General features: G+C 53.8%; 6 protein-coding genes across 6 annotated transcripts; 4 read left to right on the top strand and 2 right to left on the bottom strand.

The window, feature by feature from the left end:
• Positions 1 to 918: 918 nt before the first annotated feature.
• PG994_011735 (fungal specific transcription factor domain-containing protein) lies at positions 919 to 4,373 on the top strand (the record flags this gene model as incomplete). Its single annotated transcript, XM_066863144.1, has 5 exons — positions 919 to 2,060; positions 2,115 to 2,640; positions 2,709 to 3,436; positions 3,490 to 3,752; positions 3,814 to 4,373. The coding sequence occupies 5 exons, from the start codon at positions 919 to 921 to the stop codon at positions 4,371 to 4,373; spliced, it is 3,219 nt and encodes a 1,072-aa protein (XP_066712254.1).
• Positions 4,374 to 5,498: 1,125 nt separating this feature from the next.
• Positions 5,499 to 7,792, top strand: PG994_011736 (uncharacterized protein; the record flags this gene model as incomplete). Its single annotated transcript, XM_066863145.1, has 6 exons — positions 5,499 to 5,582; positions 5,841 to 6,181; positions 6,245 to 6,498; positions 6,575 to 6,680; positions 6,739 to 6,995; positions 7,056 to 7,792. 6 exons carry the CDS (start codon positions 5,499 to 5,501, stop codon positions 7,790 to 7,792), a joined length of 1,779 nt encoding a protein of 592 aa, XP_066712255.1.
• Positions 7,793 to 8,484: 692 nt separating this feature from the next.
• PG994_011737 (uncharacterized protein) lies at positions 8,485 to 9,298 on the bottom strand (the record flags this gene model as incomplete). Its single annotated transcript, XM_066863146.1, has 3 exons — positions 8,485 to 8,660; positions 8,724 to 8,890; positions 9,042 to 9,298. Coding segments are annotated over 3 exons (600 nt in total), but the record flags the coding sequence as incomplete, so codon positions are not given.
• A 539-nt stretch (positions 9,299 to 9,837) lies between these two features.
• PG994_011738 (uncharacterized protein) lies at positions 9,838 to 11,133 on the top strand (the record flags this gene model as incomplete). Its single annotated transcript, XM_066863147.1, has 4 exons — positions 9,838 to 10,135; positions 10,350 to 10,504; positions 10,639 to 10,873; positions 10,994 to 11,133. 4 exons carry the CDS (start codon positions 9,838 to 9,840, stop codon positions 11,131 to 11,133), a joined length of 828 nt encoding a protein of 275 aa, XP_066712257.1.
• A 493-nt stretch (positions 11,134 to 11,626) lies between these two features.
• On the bottom strand, positions 11,627 to 12,494 carry PG994_011739 (cwf15 cwc15 cell cycle control; the record flags this gene model as incomplete). The annotated part of the gene is made up of 3 exons (XM_066863148.1): positions 11,627 to 11,680; positions 11,760 to 12,321; positions 12,385 to 12,494. The coding sequence occupies 3 exons, from the start codon at positions 12,492 to 12,494 to the stop codon at positions 11,627 to 11,629; spliced, it is 726 nt and encodes a 241-aa protein (XP_066712258.1).
• Positions 12,495 to 12,950: 456 nt separating this feature from the next.
• PG994_011740 (uncharacterized protein) lies at positions 12,951 to 13,945 on the top strand (the record flags this gene model as incomplete). Its single annotated transcript, XM_066863149.1, has 2 exons — positions 12,951 to 13,114; positions 13,204 to 13,945. 2 exons carry the CDS (start codon positions 12,951 to 12,953, stop codon positions 13,943 to 13,945), a joined length of 906 nt encoding a protein of 301 aa, XP_066712259.1.
• Positions 13,946 to 14,010: the final 65 nt, after the last annotated feature.

Genomic DNA, 14,010 nt, shown 5'->3' on the forward strand with positions numbered 1-14,010 from the left:
CTTCCCCAGGTCGACCGGTCGCTGTTACTCGAGGCCTGTCTTGTCTTGCATTGACATCCTGAGCTTCCGAGACATTGTTAGGCGCTGTGTCTAGTGAGACTCCTGAGACCCTGCTGTAGTTGAACCTGCAGTATACTACTACTGCTACCAGGCATCATCACGTGGGGCCTCGTCGAATTCGACAGTCTGGACCATCATCATCTTTCCAGACGGGCTAGATGAATGAATGAATGGGCCACTGCAGAAACTGACTACACTCGATTAGGCCCTCCCCCTCCTTCTTCTTCCTCTCCTTCTCCTCCTCCTCCTCCACCCATCGGGTCCCATTCCCACCCCTTCCCCCCCCCCCCTACCAGTGCTCCAGTAGGCTACCACTCTATTTCCCCACAAAAAGCCAGCCCGCCGAAAACGCATCCCATCTCGCGTGGAGTGGATTCGCTGTCGTATGCAGGGATCAGAAACGCCATTGAGCGGGGGTCACCCCCGTCAAAATTGCCAACCTTCTGAAGCCGCCGTCAGCAGCGATCGTCGCAAAAACCCTCCAAAACCTTAAACAGTACTTCACTTCACTTCACTTCGCCTCCAGTTCGTTCCTACATGTTGTTTGTTGCCTCTGCCCTACGAAGTTCCTCGTTGTTTCATGTCATGAGAGTCATTCTGCACGCCGCCGACGACGCTGTGGCTTCTGGCATCGCTTCCCGGACAGCCCGAGTAGTCTTCACCACCCCTAGCTGAGACAATTCCGACTACGTGGGGCTTGGATTCCCCCAGGAAGCTTTCATTGGAGACCCCGAAAGTATTACCACGCAGTGAGGCACCCGAGTTTCAACCCAGGAAACCTCACGCGATCTGATCTTGGGCCGGCTGTCACGCCCCCGATCTCTGCTCTCCTTGGACCTTACCTCTCTCGGTTCAGCAATGTCACCCAGTCAGCCCCAGGTTCATAATCGCTCATTATCCACAGCCAGGCCCGATGCCTGTCAAGCTTCCGCTGACACCGGGAGCCCGGCCGTTCAGCCCGGCTCAGCCGATATGAATGGGTTTTCCATCCATTCAAGTCGTGAGGGCCTACCGGGTAGCGCTTCGTCACACAACTTGATAGAAGCCCCTGATTTCCAGGATTTCTCTTTTTCTTACCAGGAAATACCCGAAGGGGCCCAGATGATGGGACTTGACGACCACACCACGGACCTGTTTGGGCCATCAGGCGGAGAGGCGTCTCTTGCATCGATAGGCGACGGCAAGGACTCGATCGCATCTGGTGCGCCCAGTGCAAATTTCACCACCGCTGGACATTCAGAGAGGCGGCAAAGCCACGACGCATCTGAAGACGAAAGCCCGGGTGGTACGCATGCGGGTGTCAACTCGTTGGAAGATGACATGTCAGACGAGTTCGGACTGTCCGCTGGTGCGCCGGGTGACGGGACAGACCTTGGGCGAAAGGACAGCAAGTCGGACATCACGCCAGCCTGGAGCGAGCTGAAGACGAAAGCAGGAAAAGAACGAAAACGACTGCCGCTGGCCTGCATTGCGTGCCGGCGGAAGAAAATTCGATGTTCTGGCGAGAAGCCGGCTTGCAAACATTGCATCCGTTCTCGCATCCCGTGCGTGTACAAGGTCACGACGCGCAAGGCAGCCCCGCGGACAGACTACATGACCATGTTGGACAAGCGACTGAAGCGAATGGAAGATCGGATCATCAAGATTGTACCAAAATCTGAGCAAGACACGACTGCCGCTAACGTTACGCGTGCGAACCTCAAACCTGGCATCATTGGCGCGTTGTCTGCCGGGAAGCAAGTCAAGAAGCGCGGTGCAGATGAAGCCTTCGGCACTGATCTGGAGCACTGGTCCAGGACATCATCCAAGGCAAAGGCGGAGGATTCTAGACCAGCATCTCTGCAAGTGCAGGAACGAGAGGACGGCAAGCTTCTTACTGAAGGACGTGAAGCGTTACCGCCCATGAACATACGCGAGCATCTAGCGGAAGTATTCTTCGAGAATATCTACGGTCAAGTCTATCACTTACTTCACAAACCCAGTTACATGAGAAAATTGAAGTACGTTTCTCGCGGTTGCCCAATCCTCGAGGCGTTGAACTAACCCGTTTCTAGAGCTGATACATTACCACCGGTCTTGGTGCTCTCCGTTTGCGCCATCTCGGCTCGCTTCTCGACACATCCCATGTTTGCGGCTATCCCGAACTTTCTACGCGGCGAAGAATGGGCAGGACATGCTAGGGATATCGTTACCAGGCGATACGAATGGCCCAACATCACAGTCTTAACGTGTCTTCTCATCCTAGGTCTGCATGAATTTGGCACATGCCATGGAGGGAGGAGCTGGTCTCTAGGTGGCCAGGCGATTCGGATGGCCTTCGCTCTCCAGTTGCACAAGGACTTGGAATTCGACCCGACACGATCCAACCCGGACGCACAGCTCAGCTTCATCGACCGCGAGGTCAGACGGAGGACGATGTGGGCCTGCTTTCTCATGGACCGGTTCAACTCCTCGGGGACCGACCGCCCCATGTTCATCCGGGAAGAGATAGTCAAGATCCAATTGCCGATCAAGGAGAAATTATTCCAGCTGGACATGCCGGGACCCACGGAAGACCTAGACGGGGAAGTACCTCATCCGGTACCTGTTGATGAAGGCCAGCTGTCCAACCCAAAAGACAACATGGGTGTTGCTGCTTACATGATCAGAACTATCTCTTTATGGGGAAGATTATCAGCTTCTTGAACCAGGGAGGTAAAGACATCGATAGCCACACCATGTGGGAGCCTGACTCAGACTACTCGAAAATGCTCAAACAAGCCGAAGATTTTGCCGGGGCTCTGCCAGAAGGACTCAAATACTCGGCCGCAAATCTACGCTTGCATGATACTGAAGGCATGGCAAACCAGTTTCTTTTTCTTCATATATCGATACAGCAGAATATTCTTTTCATGAATCGTTTTGCGGTGTCATCGCCTGCGGGGCTGTCAAATGTCGATGTACCAAAGAACTTCATCACAAAGGCCGGCGCCAAAGCCTTTGGCGCGGCCAACAGGATATCCGACTTACTCAGAGACGCCGAGTCGTTCTTCATTGCAGCACCCTTCGTTGGTTATTGCGCCTTTCTGTCCAGTACAGTGCACATATTTGGCATCTTCTCCGGGAATGTAACAGTTGAGCAGTCGGCCAAGAAGAATTTGGCGACCAATGTCAGGTTTTTGGGGAAGATGAAACGATATTGGGGCATGTTTCATTTTATGTCCGAGAACCTTCGCGAGCAATACCGTGTTTGCGCGGATGCTCATCGGCAGGGAACGCCTGCGACTGAAAACGCCACCGCTTCGCCCATATTTCAGTACGGTGACTGGTTCGACCGATATCCGCATGGTGTATCATCATCTGACTTCCTCGATCCTGCCGGGATCAAGAAGAAAGAGTCCGGGGATGACGCGGTGCTCGAACAGAAACCAGAAACGTATACTGTGGAAGAGTTGTTCGCTCAGCTGTCCCCGCCGCAAAGTGCCGAGACTGGGAGGGCACTGCCAGTGGTATACAAAGCCGCCCTCCTATACCAAAGAGGAAATCAATTGCTAGTATCAGCACCCGAAAAGGCGGGATGCCACCGCGGGGCGGATCGCAGCACCTCGAGCCGCTACTCACCGACCTCAACCCCAACTCCCTTCCCGAGCACGTCCAGCAGAGGATGCACCACCAGCGCCAGCAATATGCCGCTCGCTTAAGTAACCAGCAACGTAAGTCCATCATCTCTCATAGTTTGCAGTGGATAGTCCGAAGCTGATCTCAAGTCTGCAGGAAACGCAGCTGCAGGTAGCGTGGCAGCATACCATGCGCTTTCGCCCATCAGCCCGATTGGCGGTGGTCATGGGCACGGGCACGGGCATGGACACCCACACTTCGCTGCTGCGCATGGTCATCATGGGCACGGTCATCCCGGCATATATAATCATGATCTGGTTTCACTCGGTTTGGCGAATAATTCACCCGGTTTGATGCCACACCTCGACCGGCAACTCGTCTTTGGGGCATACGGTGGGATAGATCCCACGACTATCAGCGGACAGGAAGCCATGATAAACTGGGATGCGCTGGCTGGCACGAACCATCATGCTGGAGGTAGTAATGGAGCTAATGTTGGCGGCGCGGGCGAGGGCGCACCCCATGGTATGCCGTCGGGCTTCCACTCGGAGCCATCGTCAGCTTGGTTTATGCCGTTCAACATGGAAGCTCCAGAACTTGGACAGGATGTGGCGGCAGGTATGGCGAGTATGGAGGGCTTTGGCGGCATGTTTAGCCCTGGCGGGATGACACCCGGAAGTGGGCTGGGACGGCTGCGACGAAACAGCCATAGATGATGACGAGTCCCTCCGCTTAAAAGGGAAAGGGAGGAATATCTTACGAAGGGTTGCTTCCTTCTTTGTTTCGGTTCATACCAAGACGGCGATATCCTTGTATTGTTTCGGTGGAAGGCAAGGCGTTTTATATGGCATCTTGAAAGGAACGGGGCCTGGCGGATGGCTGCACCTCTTCAGGCGCAACCCCCACGTTGTATACCTCTTTGTTGTATATATGAGACTCTGAACTGGGGGCGTTGATGAAGATACCCCCAGCAGAGCAGCCTTTCGATCACCGGCAGAATGAGCCGGCACATAAGCAAAAAACGAAAAAGAAATGAATAAAGAAAGAAGAAGAAACGACTATGTCAGTGTGAAAGATTGGCATGGAAGTAGAGAATGGTTCGCTACCTACCGCCAACCCAACCCCTCTGACGATGGTACTCCAGTATGATCAGGGCGGCAGTTGCGCCAAACAGCAGAAATGCAACGAGGATCGTACGATGGTGGCATGATAGGGTCCATTCTTATATATGGTTCCCTCGGCACTTTCCAAGGACATCAGGACTTCAAAAGGCATAGCAGATGTTGCTGTCGAGATCCCTATCGTTGCAGATAACGACCTGAAAAAGCGAACTGTATCGCTAGGTACTCTTTGTATGTTACTTAGTACGAGTTGTGTTTCCAGGGGGTATGACGACCGGCCGGCTAAACATATACACCAAGTCTTGGACATAGAGTCCGGCTGTCCACTGCCAGTAGTTGGGGGTGACCAAAATAGTACTTTTACCTAGTCGTTTATACTTGTATGCAATGGTCAGCGACTGGCGCGCGCGCATAGGGCTGATGTCAAGATTAGGAATAGGAAGATTGCATTCCTCGTATTGACATTGGTCGGTTATATCCCTTAACTCCGGCTTTGTTAGCCGTTGTCGGCTCCGACGGTTAGCCGGTGGATATGATAGCCAATCTTGTCATCACCATGTAATTGTAGCAAACATAACCGATCTCCTCAATGCTTGTGCTATGCCGAGCCTCTCAAATGAACCGCCGCTCCATCCTTTAGCTTGAAGGGAGGACGATAATTTCCATGTGGAATTGCTGCCCAGTCCCAGTCCCAGCACCAGCAGCTGCCAACCGCCCACCATGTCGGACGCTGTAGACGTGCCGACTCCGACACCCAGCCGCATCAAACGAAATAGCGCGTGCACTTCCTGCCGGGATGCAAAAGTAAGTAGGTATCCTTGGAAAGGGTAGTATAGTATAGTGTGCCCGATCGGTGTCCCCCACTACCAAGGAACGTGTCGCTTATAGCTTCACTCCCATGCTGCAGGTCCGGTGCAATCCGAGCAACCAGCCAAGCCTGCAATGCCAGCGCTGCAGCAAACTTGGGTTAGAATGCGTGGTGGACAGAACGCATAAGAGGGTCAGCAGGCGCAAGTGAGTAAAATGAACAGAGCAAAAAAACGAAATACTCGACCGGAGCAGTGTTCTGATGCCGGCCGCCCCCCTCGCAGCAAGATCGATGAGCTTGTGCAGGAAATCCAGACCATCAAGCAGACTGTGGGGTCCAGTCATCCCACCGGAGGAATCGTCGCCGCCCCTACTGCCCCTTTTCCAAAGGATCCGCCGTTACCACAGCCCGTCATCAACTCGCCAGATGCGATACGAGCCTCCTTATCGGACAAGAGTGCTGCTGCCTCCGGGCCCTCCATCACCGAGACCCCGGCGACGACGCTTGTCGGGGATGTCCACATTGAACCAAGCCTTCCTAGAGCCCTCGGCTCGCAACCCTTTTCTGGGGAGGATATCGATTACTACTTTAATGTGTAAGTGAAAAATAACCAAATAGCGAATAATATTGCCTTTGCGCACGGCTGAAGCCCTCCTAGGTACTTTGAGCATTTCCATCCGTATATGCCCATCGTGAGGCATCGGGATCCGAAACAAATGCTACGAATCCGGGCCAGTGCTGTTCTGGACGATTCTCCTGGTGGCTTGTCGGCGTTACGCCAAAAACCCGCAGGTCCTACCATTTCTGGTAGATGCCATCAGGCGGGAGCTGTTCTCCGTCCTGTCAAGTCTGCCGCTCAATATGCACACCATCAATGCGATGATCCTCGTCTGCACTTGGGTCTTTCCCGATGTGCGCTTCGTCAATGATCCGACCTGCATGTTCACGGGGGTCATTATGAACGCCTCCCTACTGTTGGGCATACAAGCTGGAAAGGGTTCCAACCCAGCGTTTAGCTTTGGGGGCTTTCAAGGCAACTTCACGGACGAAGAAGCGCATTATACCTGGGCCGGGTATAACATCGTGACGCAAAGGTACGGTTACGCAACAGCCCAACTGCATGGGTGTACGTACGGCTAAACAAAATGTTAGGGCCGCACACTACATGGGCCTGCCACCGCTCGGTAGCCTTTTCAACCAGACAGTGCAGAACGTTATCGATGGCAGGACTCCGTTTCATGTCCACTCGTCCTTCCGGATACTCTTGGAATGCCAGAAATTTGCCCACCGGGTGAGCAAAACCATGTCTGCATGTATGGAAGAGTCCGAGGGGGTTTCTTCTTACATTGTACAACAACTCGAGAACGATTTCGACAACATCCGCGGACTCATTTGTTCGGAACGAGCCGGTAGGTTTATATATAGCAAAGATCAAGCGCGTGCACTTCCAGGCTAACCGCCAACAACAGATGACATGGACAAATTCAACGCCCTCCTAGTGCAGTTAGAGATCCAGACATACTATCTAATACCCTTGCCGGGCTACAGCCCCGAGGCTCTGAAACGCAATATCTTGCGGGCATATACCACGGCACAGGCCGTGTTACGCGACGCTCTTAGTTTAGACGACCGGCACGGTTACTTGAAGCACATGCCTCATTTCTCCTTTCGGTCCTTGCTGTCGGCCATGTGCATTATATACAAGGTCTTTCGGTCCTCTTACAAGGATATTCTGGACAAGCAGGCGGCCGAGCGCAGCGCCGCCCACTGTATGGAGGTGTGCCGCCGCTCGGTTGTCCAGGAAGGCGACCTAGGAGCCCGGCTCTCTGTGCTCTTCGAGTCCTTCTGGAGCTTGGCCCAGTCCACGGCCGTTTGGCACGGCGAGCCGACGGTGACTGTCGGCACACATCGCATGGGAGCCGGGGTCTGCTTCAACTGTCTGAAGCTCTGGAAGAGCGACATGAACACCATGAGGCCAAGGGCCACTATGCAGTCATCTCACACAGAGGGAGGCGGCATTGGCGGCGGTGGCAGCAGCACGATCGATGCTCTGGCGGCGGTCGCGACGGGCACGGCCACGTTGGGAACTGGAACGGTGACGGGACTAGTGCCCGACCCTCTGGCGAATATCGATTGGTCTTTCATGGACGAATTCGATTGGAACTTCGAGCCGAACCTACTGGCGCCAGTGGGTCTGGGGACTTAGCGGCATACGGCGGTTTATTGGGCGGTTTGTGTATCTACTATACCCGGTGTTGTTTTGTGTCCCCCTCCCCCCCCCCATTTTCCCCTTATAGCACAAGCAAGGGAAACCTGTTGACGAACCCTCATGGTAGGCAACCTGTTTGTAATGTCTTGTCATTTCGGGTCGGATGCGATTTTATTGCAGGCCGATCTTGTTCTCGGCCGACTTGATATCCCATTTAGAACGCTATTTGCAAAACCTGCTCTGCGTGGCTATCTTGGCCACCCGAGAACTTCATTTGAACATGGGCTTTCGCTTCGGTTGGGAGTAACTTCATATCAAAGACAGGGCTCTATAATGAAATAAGTGCAACGGAATCAGATATAGTTCAGAACTGTGCACGACAGCCATGGGGCGCAGGGAGGTGTAAGCCCAGATAATTGAGTTCATCCATATCCAGGGTTCCAGAATACCAACAGCAGGCAACACTTGCATCTTCTAGGGTTTATATATCCCAATGATCCCTAATTCCCATGACCGGGTCGGTATAGCCTAGCGGTAGTATCATTATGTTATACTTAAAGGCAAGAGGGTTCAACTCCCTCTGCGGTCACTCTTTTCTTCTTCTTTTTTTCTTTTACCCCCTCGCATACAACCACCCGCCCCCTTTCTCTAATTTGGACCGTAAATCCTGCACTCTAGGGTTTTGAAATTCAAGTCCATTTTCTCTCACAACTTCCCACCCATTGGCCCCAACCGACGACCTTCCCAACGATGGCATCGGCGATCTGCTCTCTCGTTGCCTTCGCCTTCAGCAAACCAGCATCGAGTGGTACACTCAGTGCCACAACGAAATAGAATTCTGATTTTGGGTTTAAAGGAGGTAAGTCTTAGCTCAGCTCGGAAAGAAACAGCAAGCAAGGGGGTGACCATGAGAGGTTTCGGGACTTACACCGATGAGGTCCGTGGTTCAGCAGTGGCCTTGGGGGTATGTACGGTACTCCGCGGCGCGTGACGCCGTAATGAAACCCGCCCTTCATCAAGGCCTGTCCGCCGTCTTGGATGTCGAAGTCATCCGCCTTGACGCTGGTCTTGGCCACAGGGATGCCCCCGAATATACTATCATGCTAGTCCCCACCAACGTCAGTAGTCTGCCCTTCAACCTTGACGGTGGCAAATGCACGACCACACTATTTGCTTGGGCATACGAAGGGGCAACCAGAGCTGAAAACAAATACACACACGACGAGAGCAAAGAGCACCTGCTTACCCGCGAGCAATAGGCGTAGGAAGCGGCGCGTCCGGGTCCTCGCTGACGAGCAGCCACTCCTGGACCTGGTCCCGAACGTCCGCCGGCGCGGCCCAGCTCAGGCCCGGGTGCTGTCCCATGCCGTCGGCCGTGTAGGCGATGGAGAGCTGCGCGTCGGTCTCGCCGCAGTCCGGCGAGGTGACCGAGATGGTGGGCGCCGGGTGGTCGGCGAAGGCCGGGCGCTTGACGAACAGCTTGTCATCGCGGTGCTTGAAATTCTGGAGAAGTCACGAGAGCGTCACTTCTATTAGTGCCGTCATTTTATGTATGGCTTTCTTCTTGCCTTTTCTTCTTCGTTTCTCAATCTGCAGGCCGGAGAGTGGCGCTTGGCTTGGCAGGCCGTGTTAGCCCAATGATACAGGATGGCAATATAACAAGTAGTGTTGGCAGATGCTGTCGCTTCACAGCAAAACTGATGATCTTGAATTTGGAGAAATAATATAGAAGGAAAGATAAAGCATACTGCGTGAGCTCAAATGCAAATAAGGGTAGCTTGGTGATGGCTACCCCGGGTTCTGCTTATATCATGTACTCCGCCGGAGCCGATTCGACCAAAGCGAAAGTGGAACATCCGCAGAGCACGGATCGTCTATGGCTCTCATCCCCTTTTCAGCATCGCTCCCGTCTAACGGCCTTGCAGACAGTTGTACTGCAGACGGCCCATCGCCCCATTGGCTCAATCGAGAAAAAAAAAGAAGAAGAAAAGAAAACAACAACATACGTTCTGGACCTGCAGAATCAGCTCAAAAATATGACAATGGTACTGTGGGATTGGGTCTGGGGCGGTTACCGCGAGCGAAATCTTGCATCGGAAGCCGTGACCGGCGCCATCAAGGAGGCGCCGCCACCACCGCCGCCGCTGCCGACACATCCTTATTACCCTCCGGGCGTCGCCATCCTGAACTATGAAGCCAACCACGCGACCGTTCCGATGCTGCTCGTGTCGCTGGGCGGCATGCTGGCCAGCGTCATGCTCCTCACGAGCACCCTTGCGTCGCGTGTGAACCCGTCCTTGACCAAATCGAACCTGGCTGTGTTCTGCTGGTTTATCTTGTGTACGTCAAGAGACATGAAGGAGTGCGACTCTACTATGGAGAATATGTTGCTAATCTAATAACTATGCCGTTTTAGGCGGCTCGCTACACTGCTTTTTCGAGGGGTAAGAAGAGGCTTTCTTTCACCTTTTCTCTCGATTGTGTCGAGATCCTCCCTGGAAGCATATAGATAAGAAATCGCCGAGGCTGACACATTCTCTGCTTTGGCGCATAGGCTACTTCGTCTTCAGCCATGCCACGGTGGCATCGTCTCAGAACCTCTTCGCGCAACTATGGAAGGAATACGCCTTGTCGGATTCCAGGTATTTGACGTCAGACCCATTCATGCTCAGCGTGGAGAGCATCACCGTTGTAGGCTTCCTCTTCCTCGTCCTCTTCCCCCTCCTCTCCAACCCCCTACACAAACCACTACGATCTCCTATCCTTTGAAAAAAATGATAGTACTATACTACTATGTTGCCATGAGCCGTAGCTGATATAGACCACCCCCGCCATACACGCAGTTCCTCTGGGGCCCCCTCTCCTTCGCCTGTGCGGCCAGCATTGTCGCGAACAGCTACCTCCGCCACCCCCTCCAGATCAGCATGTGCATGGCCCACCTGTACGGCGTGGCGCTGTACTATTCCACCAGTCTCGTCGAGACGCACTTCACCGGCCTCGCCCACAGCCGGCCCGAGTTCATGTACTTTTGGGTCTACTACGTCGGCTTCAACCTGCCCTGGGCAATCGTGCCTGCCTGTAAGTTCAACGCAGTATATCGCTGGTTTATTTTGACGACGATCGATTAGTCACCAAACCAGAACCTATATATATATATATAGTTCGCAGGCTGACATTGTACACCATCTCTTTACTTAGTCTTGTTATTGGACAGCGTCAAGACGCTGAGGAGAAAGCTTCGGAGCTTGGATACCATCAGGACGGGACTCGCTGGCTTTCAGGCGCACACCCCGCTGAACAGTGCCAAGGCGACCAGCGAGACAAAGAAGGGTCAATAGGGGGTAGATTGATATTCCAGTTCCACCAAATTTTCTACCTGGAGAGAGGGATCGAACTAGAAACGATGTGTCTGTACGTAGGTAGGACCATGGGAAACCGGTGCATGAGCAAAATGTGGCGAAGAAGCCGTCCAATAAGATTGTCATTGCTGGAGTATAAAAAACGTTTGGGTGTAGACCGCTGTAGAACCGCCCCCTCACCTCTCGAAAGTCGCAACTTTTTTTTTGTCAACTATAGGCTGTGGTATAGACTTCCTGCGGATCTCTGCTTGTGCAACCCGCTCTTCACTGCTTAATGAATATGGCGTGTAAAAACAGCCATCCTGCCTCTTGAAGGACTGCAGGTTTGCAGGGTTACGAAGCAGTCAGTGGTCCAGGAACTCGAAATGGGCTCCAAAAGGCTGTCCAAGGGCCATAACCAAGGGTTCGTAACAGGGAATCATGGGGTGTTCATTCTGTTTGGGTATCTCTAAGTAACGCGCAACGGAGCGGCTCAGCGGACGTATTTGCCCATGAAACGCTTGTGGAAGTCAGATCGCAACAGATCCTGCCGGTATTACGTTAGCAAATGTTTTCGTTCGTTTTGACATGACGCGGAGATCATAGTCTTGGTTGGGTTTACTCACGTTGACGAACTCCTTCTTCTTGCCCTTGTCCTCGGTCCCGCGCGCTTGGTTCTTGAAGACCACATCGTCGTTCCATCGCCGCTTCATGTTGAAGTTCTGCTTGTTCAGCAAGGGGTTGCCCAACGCAATGTCCCGTTCCCGCTCTTCCTCCTCGGCGGCTGCGCGTGCGGCCTCCTCCTTCTCGCGCTGTTCCGCCTTTTCTCGCCGGATCTTCTCCAGCTCGCGCTGTAGCTCTGCCTCGTCGTCGCTGTCCTCTTCCTCCTCGCTGTTGTCATCATCTTCGTCGTCGTCGTCGTCATCATCGTCCGCGTCTATGTCACGCGACTCCTCTAGTATGCGCCGCCGTTTGGCTTCTGGGTCCTCCTCGGTGCCGTCGGCGTGCGATGTGAGCGCCAGGGGGCGCTTGGTGCCGTTGGAGGCAGAGACTTCCTCGGACTCAGAGGAGGGCGCGGGCAGAGCACCGCCGTTCTTGGTCTTGGCGAAGTGGGCGGCTTCGGCGGCCAGGAGTTCGGCGCGCAGGTCGCGGACCTCACTGTCGGCAGCACCGCCTTGACCGGGTTGCCTGCAGCAAATGTGAGTAACCTGGTTTGTGCAAGAGGCGAACAGAGAAAGAGAGAGGGCCTACCGGTATTTCAATTGGGTGTGTGCAGGAAGGAGTCGTTGATGGTATGCAGGGCCGCGCAAAGCCTCCTTGCCGCGCGCGGGATCGAAGGTAGGTCTGTGGGCGGTAGTCATGGCGGCGGCTTTGGCAGCTTATTGCGTGATGTGATGAGTCTTTTCAAGTCGACTTCCAGTTTTGTTTGCTAGGAGTTGGTGGCGCCGGTGTCCAACGTATGACGTGTGTAGGTGCGGTTGAGGTTGGTTGAATGAGTGTAAGATGGTAAAGTACAAGAGAAAGTTGGTGGTCGGTGTCGTGCATCAAAACCACCGACTTTTGGACAGGGGGCCGCGCCATGGACAGGGAATCAGCGCGGAAGCTACCAAGCTACCCAAAAGTCGGACGCTAAGATATGAGTTTGATGCCCCACCATGGATCTACCAAAGCACTAACCCAACCAGCTGAGAGCACTGTATTTAGGTACTATTGGTCCAGGAAACTTCGTAAAGCCGGTGTTCTTTTTTTTCTGCCCTGCTGCTGCTGCTAATGCGACCAACAAGGAGAGGCCCAATTCCTTCCCCCAACCACTGATCATGCCGCGCGAGGCCGAACCTTCCCAGAATGAGAAGGATTTCATCTTGAAAGCCGTGCGAGAGGGCCATCGTCTGGATGGGCGCGCCCTCGACCAATTCCGCCAGCTCGATCTCAAGTTTGGCGACCAATATGGAATAGCCGACGTCACCCTAGGCAAGACGAGGTATGCCATTGTTCTTTTTCTCCTCTCCTCTCCATGTCGAGCAGCACTTCAAGGGGGAAACGATATCTAATCAAGGTACGCGCCTGCAGAATTCTTACCAAGGTCACCGCCGAAGTCACGGTCCCGTACACAGACCGACCTTTCGATGGCATCTTCACCATCACTACCGAGCTCAGCCCTATGGCTTCGCCCGCTTTCGAGGTCAACCGCCCGACAGAAACAGAAGTCTTGTTGTCAAGACTACTAGAGAAAACCGTGCGCCGCTCTAATGCCCTGGACACCGAATCTCTATGCCTGGTGGCAGGTCAAAAGTGCTGGTCCATCCGAGTGGATCTGCACGTTCTGTCCCACGACGGCAACCTGATCGATGCCTCGTGTTTGGCTGTCGTGGCAGCTCTGCGCCACTTTCGCAAACCCGATACCAGCATGGAGGGCGATACGTTGACCGTTTACACCCCCGCGGAAAGAGAACCTGTCCCTCTGAGTTGGCTGCACTCGCCTTTCTGTATCACATTCAGCTTCTTTGGGACCATATCGATCGGAGAAGACGGGGAGGAGAAAGACATATGGCTTCTGGATACTACACTTTTGGAGGAGCAGCTGCGTGTGAGCAGCTGCACCATCAGCATGAATAAGCATGGGGAGATCTGTCAGGTGGCCAAGCCTGGTGGCGCCCCTGTGGAGGCTGTGACGGTATTGCAGTGTTCCAGTCTGGCCCTTCAGAAGGTCAAGGATCTCTCAGACTTCGTGGACCAAAAACTGGCCGAGGACTCGAAGCACAGGAACAAGGGTGGACTTCTGGCAGAGCTATCTGCCGAGAACGCGAGGTAGAAAGCCACGCTCTTCTATTATAAAGGCGCCCAAAAATAGACCAATGATACCCACCATCTTGAGGA

This window comes from Apiospora phragmitis (assembly GCF_038363925.1).
Source record: "Apiospora phragmitis strain CBS 135458 chromosome Unknown utg000010l:1.0-9815664.0:1.0-9183399.0, whole genome shotgun sequence".
In the NCBI taxonomy this organism is placed as follows: domain Eukaryota; kingdom Fungi; phylum Ascomycota; class Sordariomycetes; order Amphisphaeriales; family Apiosporaceae; genus Apiospora; species Apiospora phragmitis.